This window comes from Sinocyclocheilus rhinocerous, unplaced genomic scaffold (genome assembly GCF_001515625.1).
Source record: "Sinocyclocheilus rhinocerous isolate Xijiao unplaced genomic scaffold, SAMN03320098_v1.1 scaffold397, whole genome shotgun sequence".
Classification (NCBI taxonomy): domain Eukaryota; kingdom Metazoa; phylum Chordata; class Actinopteri; order Cypriniformes; family Cyprinidae; genus Sinocyclocheilus; species Sinocyclocheilus rhinocerous.
In genome coordinates, this window is record NW_015663491.1 from 1,491,316 (window position 1) to 1,507,146 (window position 15,831).

Consider the following 15,831-nt stretch of genomic DNA (forward strand, 5'->3'; position numbering starts at 1 on the left):
GTTTCATTACACCAAATACACAAAATAATGTTCTTTTTAGCAACATCATTAGCATTAGCAACCCCTTTAAAATCGTTTTTTTTTTTTTTTTACTGTATTTATCAAATATATGCATCCTAGACATGTATGGGTTAAAGAGAGAGTAATATAAAAATGTAAATGCAATTTTTATTAATATGATATATAATATAATTTTTTCGGTGTGTGTGTGGGGTGGGTGGGGGGTCATATCTGTCAAAATTCACACATTTATTCACTGCTGTAAAGCATCTGTCTCTCTTACGTTCTGTCTAAGAACCTGTTACATGAGTGACAGACACTGTGACACTTTGCCAACTGTTACTCCAGATGGGCAGCCACAAGGATAAAGTAATATATCCGGCCAAGTTGCCCATTTGGAACATGATAGCTCATATCTGTTGCACACCTCAAACCGGCTTACCATAGGGTGACAAGTACAATTAGGCCACTTTGTCAGGTGCCCACTGAATAAAATAATCATGGTGCATCACTCGATAACAGCTATCACTTAGGCTATAGCCCTTCTGATGCATGCATTTTTGATTATTACGATGCTGCTTCTCAGTCTAGTGTTGGTGTAGACATAGGGTGAAGATTGAAAGCAGAAGGTTAGATTTTAAAGTAAAGTAATCAGTAATACATTTCATGTGGCTAAAGGGTGGAGGATGGCTTACTGTAATGAAATCCCACAAAATTGAATTATCTCCAAGCGTTAAAAGCTACATGCTCCACTTGACTGGAGAAAATGACTGAATGCTGAGTGCTCTCGTTTGAACTTGAGTAACCTTTGGTGGAAAAGTGACCTATCCTGTGACTACCATCCTGCTACAGGAGCCAGAAGCTTCAACTTTGTCACCAAAATGAACCCTCCTTTTATGTCTCTTTGCACCTGAGTGTTTTTGGAGCTTATTACCTGTCTTTATTTGTTTGTCTGAAATTATTTTATCATTTCATAGGCAACACGGTGCCTGGAGATTTCCTCTCCACTATAAACAATAACCCACAGCAGTTGAAATTGTTCTTCAGAAATACTGTTCAGGGACCAGTTTTAGAATAGACAGCAAAAATTGCAATGGGTTGAAAAAGGTTTTACCTACCAACAGATTGTACCCCACAGACAGATAGGATGGAGTAACATTAGATCCTGTAGACAGCTGACATTCACAATATAGATTGGATTGCAGGGGCCACACTGTGAACAGATACAGCAAATCAAAGATGGCATCACAGAGCATACATGCTGAATTATCTTTTGGACACACAAAACTACAAAGAATTGATATTGTGCTTCTGTGTTAATATTTCATAATGAAATAACTATTTTTTTCCCATTAGACCAACATTATCAAACTCTGTGATAATGTGAGCAGGGTTAATCCATCCATGTGCAAGGATTAGTAAACTGTATTTATAAATTAATAGTCTTAAGGATTGGTCACAGTAAATATTAAGCATAAAAAAAAATCACTTTTGATCCTGCAACAACATTGTTGTTGGCTGTGCACTTGCAGTACAATGGACAGACAAGAGGGTTTAAAAGCAATAAAGCTTGTTTTTTTGTTTTGCACTTTCATTAATTTTTCAGTTTGTTATTTTAGATGTTATTTTGTCTGAATCCTCTTTCTAGGTGAAAGAATTCTTATGCAAGTCCTGTGGGTAGAGTTTGCTCAATGTCAGCAGTGCTTTTAATTGTGTCCTGTCCCGACCTGTCCCTTCCATGTTCCTGTGGTCTTATTCTATCCATCCCTAATAGTGTTTAGAGTTGAATTAGAATTGATGTGTCACATATCAGTACACTGAAAATAGCAGTCCCTTTACCAATGGGGTAAAGTCACGTGAGAGGAGGCAATTCTTCCATCGAGATATGATTGGATATGACTGGTTATGTTCGGCTGTGATTGGTTCATGCAATAAATCCTGCCTTTCGCATTTGCGAATCAGTCTGAATAAACAATATAATTACATTAATGGGAAGATTAAATAAAGTAAACAGCTCACGCACTTAGATATAACCACTATGTTACATCAAAATAAGACTTAAAATGGCCTGAAAACATGATCTGTGGGAGTTTTTAGTGAGTAATCAGCTTGGTGTAATTTAAAGTAAATCCATGTCTGTGACCAATATTTACGGAGCTTTGATGACTGATGATCCAAAAAAGAAAAAAAAAATCAAAGTTAAAAGTTAACTATTAAAAAGAATAGCTGAACATAAGTTCACAAATAAAATATATTGCTTAAATTGTTACTGCCTTGAGTTATTATTTTTGAATAAATGTAAAATGCTTAATAACACTAATTTGTTCAGTGCCGATAGCCCTGTGGGCAGTGTGCCGACATATAGCATTGTTGCGCTGCGGGCGTCCCGAGTTCGAATCCCTGGCTTGTGGACTTTTCCCGATCCCCCCCTCCTCTCCCCCACATCGTTTCCTGTCCCTCACTACTGTCATATCTAAAAATTAAAAATTAAAATTAAAAGTAGCCAAAAAAAAAAAAAACTACCTTGATGAGATTATTTTTTCTTTCTGTAAGTAATGTTTAATTTATTTGATTGAAAAAATAAAACTTTGAGAACTTTGCCTCCTAATTTCAGAACACCACCACACACCAGTGCTTTCTACATACAAAAACACATACTTTAAACATATATTAGTATAATAGTTTAACAATATCAGGCAACAATATTAGTCATACATTTCAATACAAACTTTTACACAGTAGGCCGTAGCCTACAATTAGATTTGGATATTTCTCACAAATCTTTTTGTTGGGTTCTTTGACTTTTAATTGAGTAAAATTTTGAGACAGTACCTATTTTTACACCCCTGCTGAACAGTTTTGCAGGCAGCATGCTTTATTCTCCCGCAGATCGTGTACGTGTCCCGTTTAAAGTTTCTAAAATGCTTTGAACACCGTTCTGGCATGAGGTTCATTCAGTGTCCACTCTGTCCTAACTGCAAAACGACACGGCTCTTTGAATCTCTCTCTCACTGAGCGAAGTGGGCGAGGTTTTGCTCACCTCAGGGATGCTGCTAGCCAGCACTAGATCGCGTTTGTAGTGAAGACGTCGTCAGGGGAGCTCCAGAAAGAGAAAATGCTGCCGGACTGAACGCTCACTCTCTGGCCACACGGACTGCTTTCCTTGATGGCTCAAACGGATTCCCGAAGCGAAGTGAATCCGAACTATGAAGAGAACGTATTCTGCAATTAAACCTTTGGAATAACATTCGCTTCAGATTAAAATGGAAATGAACAGAAAACAACTTCGTGTTTTATCTCACACTTTAAAGCGTTATCATTTTAGCGTGGGGCTGATGTGTTTGTTTGTTTTGTCCGCTGAAGCTCATATATGTCACGATACCTACATGCGTTATGACGGATTGGTGAGCTGTGAAGAGATCATGCTACCTCTCGAAGTGCCCAGAAGCACCCAAAAATTTACTTTATACAGATACAACATCTCAGTTTTAACCGAGAGAGCGTTTTCAGCCAATGGAACCGATATGGACTTGCGCGCGCTGTCACTGCAGGACAACAACATACAGGTGATCGAAAGTTGTGCGTTTTGTGGACTCCCACGTCTTGTTTCCTTAGATTTAAGTCACAACCGTTTAAGGGTTGTGTACCCTGGAGCTTTTTATGGCTTGGAACGGCTATGTCATCTTAACCTCAGTAACAACTTAATGACTTCGGGCGCGGGGCAATTACCTGACGCGCTGTCCACGGACAGTTTGTGTAATCTTCAGAGATTGGACCTGTCTGGAAATTGTTTGAAGGTAATTCCTCTTTCTGGGTTTGGCAACCTCAATTTAACCACTTTAATACTGACAAATAATTCCATTATGACATTAGATAAACACAATTTAACAAAACTAAACGAATTCGAGGAAATACATATTTACTTATCACAGAACCCGTTCGACTGTAAATGTGACAAAGTGAAGGAGTTTTATGATTGGCTGAAGAATAGCTCCCAATGCGCAGACGTAACTAGCCTGAAATGCGCGCAACCAGAAAAGAAGAAGAATACACTCGTAAAGGATCTAGAAAAGAGGGACATGGAGTGCCAAAACTTGGATGCCCGTTCTTATGTGCTTCTCGGCATCGTGTTGGCCCTCATTGGAGTTGTGTTCCTCATGGTGTTGTACTTGAACAGAAAAGGCATCAAGAGGTGGCTCAATAACATTAGAGAGGCCTGCCGGGATCAAATGGAGGTGTATCATTACAGATATGAACAGGACTCCGATCCCAGGTTAGCAAACGTTGCTGTTTAAGCGGAACCTGCTGACCTCATCTCCCTGAACTGTTTGATGAAATGCTGCGACAACGAAACTGGAGTCTGTGGCTTTTAAGTCCATGTGTGTTAGCTTTAAGACAAGCATACTCTTAAAAGTTCACAAAATAAACTTTCAACAGATATACACTTTTTAAATTAACTAAGTTTTGGGAGAATGGATATGGAATTTCAGTAACTCATCTTGCATTCATGGGCGTCTCTCTTTTTTTTTGTCTAATAAAATGTGTAATGGGAATGCATCTCCAACCTGTCTGGGACCAGCAATCAAGAGGGCTGGGTTTTGCTGGTTACAAAAGCCATTGAGATGAATCTGAATGCTAATAGGTAGCTTTCTCCAGGTATTACAGATCTTATTGCAAGCAATAGAAGGTAACAACTCATGTTTCAAAACTGTGATGTAAATGGAAGCCTATTGGCTATTTTAAAAAAAAGATCCTTAGCTAGAAATTCGTATTTCAATAGGAAAATGCATCAATACAGCAAAGAAAACAGGGCTCATTAAGCGATTTCATCGCTTTAAGTGTTCATTTGTATTAGATGCTATGGAATGAAAGCAGTCTAACTGTATATACATTTATCAGTTTCCAAAAATAATACTAATACATAAATAACAATTCCAAATAATATAGGAAAGTGCAGGATATATGTAGCACTCCTTGCTTTCCTCGATGCATTAAATTATTGCATCAAACAGTCCAGTAGGCCTAATAAAAATCTGGGTAAATGTAAGCAAAAATATATAATAACTTCCCTTATAATGCTGAAAATGGGCATTAACGCATTTCATGAAATAGGTAAATGATCAGCTTTTGTGACATTATTTGAAAATGTTTAAGTGCATTAGGGTGAATGTATGTGCACAAACATTACATGCACTACCTGGAGGACTGCTTGAATTTTGCTTTACTCTATATAACCTTGTATACAGTGCCAATACACTCTTGGTCTAGAGTGAGAGAATGAAATTAGATTTTTTTGAATCTAGAGTTTGAATCTAGACCTTTGTTTGTATTTATGCATATGGAGATTTGACTGTACACATATGTGCAATTCTAACCTTCATCAACTGTTTGCATATTTTGAATGACTGTTATGCAGCCCAGATAACCTTGTGATGAAATTACAATATAGAGCAGTGACATAATACTATTTTATAAATAAATGACTTGCATCCTCATAAAATAAAATTCACGATGTCCTCACTGACTACTCTTTTTTGTGTTTTGTTATTTATGGGTCCAATTTCTTTTTACTTCTTGTTTGTGCTTCATTTTGTTTTTAAGCAAAAATTCTGGATTTCATTATTGAGAATATCAAATAAAGGCAACAGAATTAGGAAATCCAAGCTGAGAAGAAATCAGTTATTTCCCATACAAACACATTTTGAGGCATCATTTGATTGCAGTGAAGCAACTGGCAGTTTCTTACAGTGAGTGGGATATCATTGAAAACTTTCAAATACAGTTTGTGTACACTCAATTTTTCCTCTCAATCTCTTTCTCTTTAAATAATCTACTATGAGGATATCTCTCCCCAATACTGATGATAGTTGGAGACAATTTGCTGCTAATAAAAGAACAGAGGCACGACTGAAGACAAATCTGTGACATAATTATAGCAGAGCTGGGATTAATCCCATCAGGGTCATAACTATAAGAGGGCAAGCTGATGTCCTATAAATCCTGAGTCTCGACCCCGAGCCTGCTTCATTTGCCCAGGTTTAATTACTAGGTTCCTTATGATTGGGTGTTTGATTTTAAACACAAGGTCAGTCGTGCAGCAGCACAACCCCTGATACAAATCCTGTAGGTACTGAAAAGAAAATGAATGTCCTGTGCAAACAAACCTATTTCCCTCCAGTTAGCCCAAATATTTTTTTATTATAAAGTTTGTTATTGATGTTCACTGCAATGCTTCATTTACCTTTAATGGTAAATGTGACTTTAGGCTTTGGTTCTCGGTGTGTGGGAGACTTTTCTAGTTCTCAATTCTTGATTCGAATATTGCGCGTTGACTATAGACATGAGAACAAATGAGATTTGCGTTCAGTTTCTTCTCATATGTTCTCATTTATGACACGATTTTGAGTAAATGCAACTTAAATTATGGCCTGTTTTTCACATAAAGCAATCGAATGAACTCAAAAGACTTGGAATAATGCATACCAATCATATGGACTACTTTTATGGTACTTTTATGTAAGCTTTGGAGTTTGACGGTTACAATCACTGATCTTCTCATTCTTGTGTTTCACCACTGAAAACATCAATATTCTGGAGAAATAGCAATAATATATTATTAACTTTGGATATTTTTATGTCCCTGCACCTTCGGGGGTAATATTTCATTATTTTCAGAATTCATACTTTTGAGGTTTCTCAAAATATCGCAAAACTAGTGATGCTGATGATGGCCAAGAAAGCTGCAGGTGTCCATATGTGCTAATGGCATCAGTTCAAGCTTTAGATGAAAGAAGGAAAAAAATACCTTCTGCCTCAGCATCTTTCATTTCTTATATTCAGCTCCTCACAAAGGCAAAGATTTTTTCTTTTTCTTACATACATATTAATCGTACATGACCTACTCCAGACCCCAGTCTCTCAGCGTCTCAGCAGAGTTATCACTCTCCGTGTGTAAAGAATTAGGCCTCTGACTCGGAGTCTATTGCCCCTGTAAGCCTGAGTGAAATTCAAAATGACTTTGTCCAATTCACTGCCTTTCTAAAATTGAAGAAACGGTCAAATATTTATGCCGACCACAGCAAAAAAAGAAAAAGAGCAAGGGATAAAGAATGAAACCCATTGAAATAGGCTATTTTCTCTCATAATGACCAGCCATAGTCTTTTGTGCTCCTCTGGTATTGTGCCAACTCATTCTCTATAGTGCTGGGACAACCAGCCATTGCAATTCTATATTATCTTTTACACACCAGGAACACATTAGCATAGTGCCAGCCAAGCAACTAGACCTGTTTTCAATGGATTTCAGAAGTTTTTGATAAGTTAGCATTCAGAAGCTCTTGATCTTATGTGATATTGGCACAAAACTATCCCAATATATTAAAATTTCTCTCTCTTTAATAAATGTATGACATGAATAAATGGATTTTATAATAAATAGTGTTTCTATTTACAGTAAATGCAGTGATTTAAATGGTTAAAAACAATCTGGTACTTCTCCAAAGAAACAAAGAGTTATATTATTAGCATGATCTCCCTTAAATACTTACTAATTATTGGGATGTCTGTGTATTTGGGATTGTGAAGATACAGACACATTATTTTAAAATTATTGTTTTCATCACTCTAACTGAGACTCATTAAAATCTCAATTAGGATGATTTACTAATCTCGATTAGTAAGAAAATGACAAAATGACAAAATGTTTTTCTTTCATAAGAGGAAATGTCGATGCCACTTGGCAAAACAATAATTTAATCAGCAATCGTGAGGAAAAAGCAGCTTTCAAAGAAGATATATTTGATGATTTTGAGAGTCAATGAAGACAGAGGTCAGCTGCTGTGTAACTGGAGCTTCTATCAAAGCAAAATCAAGGTAGCAGATGCAACATCTCATTAATATTCACATCTGATTTTTATCTCACCATACATCACTGCAGCCAACTGTCAATATTTTAAATAATCATTATAGGAGAAAAGCTGATCTCTATCTGATGAAAATGATCATTGTTAACCTCAGCTGACCTCTTAAATTCCAGATCCTACAAACCAAACACATTTTCTTGTTAATGACTAGGAACTCTATCGCTCATGTATTTTTGAGTTTGGAATGATCATTTAACTCGCTCTGAGGTCAAGCATTGTTGTGTTTACATTGTGTCTCCTCTAAGGTCATTAACCCTGACCCTCATGAGATGCGAGCAGCCTGGGGCTAATTAGAGCAGAAATCATTCACACAGACTAGACCTGATTGTTTCTGTCTCAGAACTGCCTTATAACGACCGACAAATTAGTCAGTTTGTCAATGTTGTCTTTATTTAGGGACAATTAGGTTTTTTGGGGAGTCATTAGATTGTTTATGAGTGTGTGTTTTTTCTTTTGGATTGTAGTTTCTTTATACAGTATTAGGTGTCCATCTAAGTCCAAGCAATGGTCATTCTATTAACTGTTTATCTGACCAGTGGCAGATTGAAAACATTAGCTCATCTGGAGAAGCTGTGTCCAATCAAATCACCTCAAATTAAGACATTTGGTCAATCCAATATAACCTCAGTCTGGGCAGCCCAAACCCCTTATACAGCAGAAGCTTTGATTAAAATAAATGAAGTCCTGATTATGTGTTATCAAGCTAATTATACACTTCCTTAAGCATTTAAAATGTGGGTTATGACGATAAAAATAAACATAAAAGACTGTAAAAATGGCTTTTATTTTACTCTCCAAATTAAGACAGATGTCTATGTGGTGATGTGTTTTACTATAGCAGCACTATTTGTTCATGAAGCATTATGATTCTCAAATGAATCTCATTTAAAAGAAACAAAGAAGTTTCGGGATTGATGTCTATTTAACATCTCAATCACGCAAGCTGTTCTAAAACTTGTGATGAAACAACTTCATTGAAGTATAGTCATGCAGTCTCTTTTTGCAGTCTCTTTAACCCATTTCACAGACAGATATTTAGCATGCCTAAATATCTCAGTTTCATCAGTGGCGAATCTGTGCTTCACTCTGATCGTGTCTCTGATAATACACACTACGCAGCTGTCACTCACATGAACGAGTGCCGATTTGCCTCTGATTTGGGGCTTTTGTCAGTGATTTCCACAAAACTGTTGCCGAGTGAGAGTCAGGGCTAAAATCGTGCAGTGTGTAGGCCTACCCAACATAAGTCATTCTGTCAATCTGTTTACAGTTTCTCTGAGCAGTGTTAGACTGGAAACTAAAATACATTAAGAAAATTATTTCAAGAGTTCGATGGTTAATGGCAAACAAACTTGGCTTGCTTTAACGAACAGCTAAAATCCCTTATTCATAGGAAGTTTTGATTAAAATGAATGAAGTCCCATTATGTTATCAAGGCAAATTAAGTTACCTTAAGCATTTTTAAAAATGGCTGAAAACGGCTTTTTAAATATTACTCTCCAAATTTAGACAGATGTCTATGGTGATGTGTTTTAGCAGCACTGTTTGTTCATGTAGCATTATGATTTTCAAATGAAACAGTGCCTTCAGGCATCTCAAATTCATTTATTTTAAATGACTCCAAAATTACAGCAACAGCTTGCTATCTCTAAACGTAATTATTATAATACAAAGAAAGAAAGCGTTTCAGGATTGATGTCAATTTAACACCACAATCAATCAAGCTGTGCAACTTGTAAAGCTCTGTTCACATGCACTTCATTGAAGTGCAGGAGTGTTATTAGAAGTCATTCTCATTTCTCAGTCTTCACCTGCACATCTGGTATCTCCTAAAGCATGCAGGATTTTGTCTTATGTTTTATAACATTTGTTAATTTTTAGATTTTATTTAATTTCATATTATAAAATGAATGTTTTTTAGAGAATTCTAATCAATCATAGAATCATAACCAGCACTATCTTCCACCCTCAATACCACGACTGAGGTGAGACCCTTGAGCAAGGCACCGAACCCCGAAATGCTCCCCGGGCGCAGCAGCAATATTGCTGCCCACTGCTCCAGGTCTGTGTTCACAGTGTGTGTGCACTTGGATGGGTTAAATGCAGAGCACAAATTCCAAGTATGGGTCACCATACTTGGCCACACGTCACTTCACTTCCCTTCCCTTTTACAGCACTGCGCATTATAATCACACACGATTCTGTTGAGCTTATGAATGCAATGACCAATCAGAAGCGTTCAGATGAGTCATTGCTGAAACGCCGCTGTTTTGTTCACTCACTGACTGAATTCTCTAGCGAATTCTCTCATTAGAAACAACAAAGTGCAAATGTGCATAAGAATGTAAGTAAGATATTCATTTCACAGTGTAAACAGCTTCAGTGACTATAATGGGAGTTTTTGAGAGTGCTTGAACTCGCTAGACTGAAGTGAAAATGTTCTTTGCTCTCTTTCTGTATTGAAAGTGTTATAATTAGTAATTTACAATGTTTTTATTAAATTCACATTAAATACAAAGTGTCATATAAAAAATATTTTATGGCATGACACCCATATCTGGTGGGCTACTTAAGTAAAAAGGTCTTTATGTGTAGTTAATAGACTACGTTATTATACTTTGCCCATCGCCCATTATAAATCAACTAACAATCAATAAAGGTGCAAAATGCTTTTACTTACACATATTTGAGAATCAAGATATTTCATGATATAGTTAACACGTTTGGGAATATTTCAAATAAAAAGGAAAAAAAGACAAAAATATAAGCCTATCCACCTTTTTCCGGGGGTCACTACTGTAAAAAAGAACGTGGGTACAACTTCCGGTGAGGCGGCAGTAGTAGTATACCAATGGTATTTTGTGTGCTAATTAGCGAAGAGGCTAAGTGTTTTTCGGGTTTTTTTCCACTGTCGGGCCAGTGCGAGCCAGTGCTTTCAGTAGTAGGCCGGGTGGGGCTAATAGCCTCAGACCTGTAGCACCGAGCCCAAAATCACGCTACGCTTCACTAAAACCCGCCTTTACACGCCTCTCTGGAACAACGACACGCAACCCCATAATTTCACCAACAAAGAGAAGTTATCAGAAATAAATCACTGGAACTAGCAAGATCGCAAAACGAACATGATAAAAGCGGCCGTTTGTTTGCATGTTTTGTTGTTTTCTTAAAGGGGTCCTATTATGCCTTTTCACTTTTTCAACTTTAGTTAGTCTGTAATGTTACTGTTTGAGCATAAAAAAGATCTGCGAAGTTACAAAGCTCAAAGTCCAATTCAAAAGGAGATATTTAATTTAACAGAAATCACTTTTCAAAAACTACAACGAACGACTCGTTTGGACTACAATGCATATTTTCCGGGATTTGTGATATCACAAATAACCACGAATGGGACAAGACCTGGTTGAGCTGCACTAGAGAAGGCAAAGAGTGTTATCACTATGTCGGAGACACGCTTCCACGCATTTCAACCAGGAAGGGGGCAAAAAACTTGCCCTCCATAAGTATTGGGACAGTAAAGACAAAATTGCTTTGTTTGCAGTGGAAAATGTAAAAATGATTAAAAGATGAATATGAGACAAAATATTTTCCGAGATTTTTGATATCACAAATAACCACGAATGGGACAAGACCTGGTTGAGCTGCACTAGAGAAGGCAAAGAGTGTTATCACTATGTCGGAGACACGCTTCCACGCATTTCAACCAGGAAGGGGGCAAAAAACTTGCCCTCCATAAGTATTGGGACAGTAAAGACAAAATTGCTTTGTTTGCAGTGGAAAATGTAAAAATGATTAAAAGATGAATATGAGACAAAACTACAGAATGTCCCATTTTATTATTAGCTGTTTCAACACATACATGTTTTACCAAATAAAAGGGACAGCACTTTTACTGTTTCACCCCACTATCTGATGTGAGCATAAGTATTGGGACATTTGAACTTAAAGCAAATGTAAAAGTTTAAAAGCTAATATTTAGTTGCAAATGCCTTATATGCAATCACAGCAGTGAGTCTGCAAACCATAAACATCACTAGACTCTTGGTCTCATTCTTTGAAATGCTTTTATAAGCCTTTAATACAGACATTTTTAGCTGTTGCTTGTTTTGGGGAGTTTCTGCCTTTAGTCTCCTCTTTAGCTGGTGAAATACATGTTCAGTCAGATTTAAATCTGGAGATTGACTTGAGCAATCTAAGACCTTCTATTTCTTTGCCCTGATAAACTTCTTGACTGAACTGGCATTGTGTTTTGTGTCATTGTCCTGCAATATGACGTGCTTTCTGATGAGTCTGGTGGCATTTTCTTGAATTTTGGTAGCCAAGATGGTTTGGGAAAAAGAATGGCTTCAGCCAATTGCAATTCTTTAATAACACTGCAATCTAGTGGGTGACAGTTGTAATTACACTAGCCTTTTAACTTGCATCATGCCTTTCCTGTCAAAAGTTATGAAACCTTAAACTCCTGACACCTTCATAAACTGCAAAAGTAAGTTTATTGAACTACTAAATGTGGTAGTTTTGCTACAGTATGAAGCGTGAAGACAAAAAAAAAATATTTTGGGATTTGGACTCTTTGTACTGTAATTTCACGCACACGTTGGGTTTCTATGTTTTATGGGGCCATTACATAGACGTAATGATTTTTATACTGTACAAACTGTATTTTTTTATCCACTTACCCTAAACCCACCCCTCAACACCCTCCAAGTCCCAGCAAGGTCAAAATTTACTGGTATTACTATCCTTGTGGGGACATTTGGACCCCCCAATATAGGAAATACCAGGACCACACACACACACATTTACAGTATAGGGAAGTGTTAGAATGAAGTTCAGAAGTTTAGGGAGTGCACATTGAGCCTACACAAATACACCTGCATTGAGCCTTACACAAACACCACTTTTTGCCTGCACTTGAATATTTTTATTTGATTTGTTTATAATTTACACATCTTATTTTGCTTGTTTATTTGTTTGTTTTTGTTATTACTTTGGTCTATTATGAAATGCAAGTGTTTGTCTGTCATCATTTGGAAATGTGGATGCCACTTGAACATACACTAATTTCATCAGCAAACATGAGGCAAAAGCAGCTTCCCAACAAGATATTTGAAGGTTCTCACAAATACTGAAGGCTGGTGTCAGTTTGCTGTCCAACTGGAGCTTCAAAGCAAAATCCGAGTGGCAGAAAATGATGCACTTGATACATTTGATGCCAAATCTCATTAATATTCACATCTGGTTTTAATCCTGCCATACATCACTGCAGCCATCTCTCAATATTTCAATAATCATTATAGGAGATGAGCTCATCTTGATTTGATAAAAATGATCATTGTTAATGAACAAACAAACAAATAAATAAATAAATAAATCCATGGTGACCTCAGTTGACCTTTTAAATTTCAGATCCTGATCTTGTTAATAACTGGGGGCTCTATCTCTCATTTAAGTTCTGAGAGTATTATGATGTGTTTTTGAGTTCAGGGAGATCATTTAACTCACTCCGAAGACTAACAATGTCGTGTTTACATTGTGTCTCCACTAAGTTCATTAACTCTGAACCTCATGAGGTGAGAGCAGCCTGGGGTTCATTAGAGCAGAAATCATTCACACAGACTAGACAAAATGTTGTCTTAATTTAGAGAGAATTAGGTTGTTCAGGGATTCATTAGGTTGTTTTTGAGCCTGTTTTCCCTTAGGATTGCAGTTTCTTTATACAGCATGTATACAGTTGTCCATTTACAAGGAGACAGCTGCATTTTGTTCTAAACTTTACATTTCTAAGTCCAAGCAATGGTCATTCTGTTAACTGTTTGTTTGACCAGTGGCAGATTGGAAACATTGATTCATCTGGAGAAGCTGTCAACACAAAATTTAATGAAAATGAAAATTCTGTCATCATTTACTCACCCTCTATTTCCAAACCTATATGAGTTTCTTTCCTCTGCTGAATACAAGAGAAGATATTTTGAAGAATGTTGGTAGCCAGTTGATGGTAGCCATTGACTTCCATAGTATGAAAAAACATCTGCTTTAAGCAAAGTATACTTTGGTTTTTTTGGGGGGATTTTGCGTACACAAGGGTCGACGTACAGTGGATGTGATGCAAATATTGCCGCCAGAATAGTACACCCACAACCAAGTCATGTCAAGTTACCTTTATTCCTATAATGGTTTATACAATACAGATTGTTTCAAAGCAGTAATAACAAACTCATATTCAGCTGTAAAGCAGCTCTAACAAGCCAAGAGTGTCATAATACAGCTCAAATCAGTTCAGTGCTGAATCAGTCCAGTTCAATAACTGTAAAGTTCATCAGTTGTGCATACATAATTACATACTGTATATACAGTGTATTTTGCACACATGTGAGGGCTATGACAAACTCCACTGCACATTGAACAAGCAAACGACACAAGATAGTACTGTTTTACATTTGTCACATCTGTTTGTAGTTTGGTGTATATATAGCTAATCATTTGATGTTTGTGTGTGCTAGAGTTACTATGCAAAAAACATTTTTATAAGCATTAAAATAGTTCTGAAAGAAGTGTTTGCTTTTGCAAGTGATTCGTAATGTTTTGTATGTTGTGCACGTTTTGTAGTTTTGTGTGTAGAGTTTAGAGAAAAGCAGCCACAGTCTCAGAAATCGTGTGTAAGCAATTAAAAAAACTGCAAATGACTCCAAAATTACAGCAACAGCTTAATATCTTTAAAAAGAAAGAGTTTTAGGATGTATTCCAATTTAACACCTCAGTCAATCAAGTTCTGTAATTTGTATTCACACTTCATTGAAATGCAGTGTTATTGTAAGTCATTCTCTTTTCTCTCCCCTATCACTTGCACATCTGGCATCTCCTACAAAAAGCATGCAGGATTTGTCTTATATTTTATAATGCTAGTTATTTTATTTATATGGTAGTTATTTTATTTCATTTCCCTTTCAATTTCTGACTGTTTCTCGCAGGTATTTGGTTTTTCGCCCACTAAAAGCAAAGCACGCTGCAAGAAAGCTGGGTCGTAAAAAAGGACGGCCATGCAAAACGGCAGCAACTCCATCATTCAGCCTGCAGGATTTTACATTGATGCACTGAGTTCAATGCCTTACAGTAATATCTATGTCATGTTCCTCACTGTGCTTTATGTGATCACAATTATATGCAATGTCTTTCTGATCTCCATCATTTTCTATGACCACTGTCTGCATGTCCCAAAGTTCATGGCCGTTGGTAATCTGGCTTTGGTTGATCTTTTTCTCAGCACCTCTCTTATGCCTAGCATGATCAAGACTTACATTGTTCTAGACAATTTTGTGCCATTCAAACTGTGCGTTGTGCAAATGTACACTTATTATACTTTTTTGTTCCTTGAACAATTTTCATTATGTATTCTCTCTTATGAAAGGTTCATTATGATATGTTTCGCTTTAAGACAAGAGTCTATAAACACAAACACCGGAATGACTTATATAAACAGTGCTGTTTGGTTCTTTTGATAATTGTTATAGTTCTCGATGCTGTTACATCCATCCCAATCCTGTCCTTTTGTGGCTCTCTTGAGGTCCACAGCTATTTTTGCGATTACGCTCCTGTTTTAGTACTCGCTTATAGTGATGTGTGTCACGTGTATGTTCCCATTTAGTTCCTGTTTGTCATTATTTGGTCCTTCCTGTTCCTGTCCCCATTTAGTTCCATTTGTTCCAGGTGTTCCTAGTTCTTAGTTGTCCTCCTCACCTGTCTGCCCCTCGTTATCTGCCCTATTTGAGTTCTAGCCCGTTCTGTTCTCCCTTGTCTGGAATTGTTGATGTCTACCCTTGCTACGTGTGCTTTCCTGTTTCCCTGGATATTATTAAAGTCTATAAGTTTGAATTTGACTCTGCGTCTCCTCGCTCCTTCGTTCCCGTGCTCC

General features: G+C 36.9%; 1 protein-coding gene and 1 pseudogene across 1 annotated transcript; both read left to right on the plus strand.

The window, feature by feature from the left end:
- The first annotated feature begins 3,306 nt into the window (after positions 1-3,306).
- On the plus strand, positions 3,307-4,295 carry LOC107728897 (trophoblast glycoprotein-like). The gene has a single exon (XM_016539213.1). It carries the CDS (start codon positions 3,336-3,338, stop codon positions 4,293-4,295), a length of 960 nt encoding a protein of 319 aa, XP_016394699.1. The 5' UTR covers positions 3,307-3,335.
- A 10,664-nt stretch (positions 4,296-14,959) lies between these two features.
- LOC107728820 (olfactory receptor 10A4-like) overlaps positions 14,960-15,831 on the plus strand; it is a 4,984-nt pseudogene continuing 4,112 nt past the window's right edge.

Bases quoted from the DNA above. Each gene is read 5' to 3' on its own strand.
- LOC107728897 (XM_016539213.1), top strand. From the start codon at position 3,336: ATGTGTTTGTTTGTTTTGTCCGCTGAAGCTCATATATGTCACGATACC.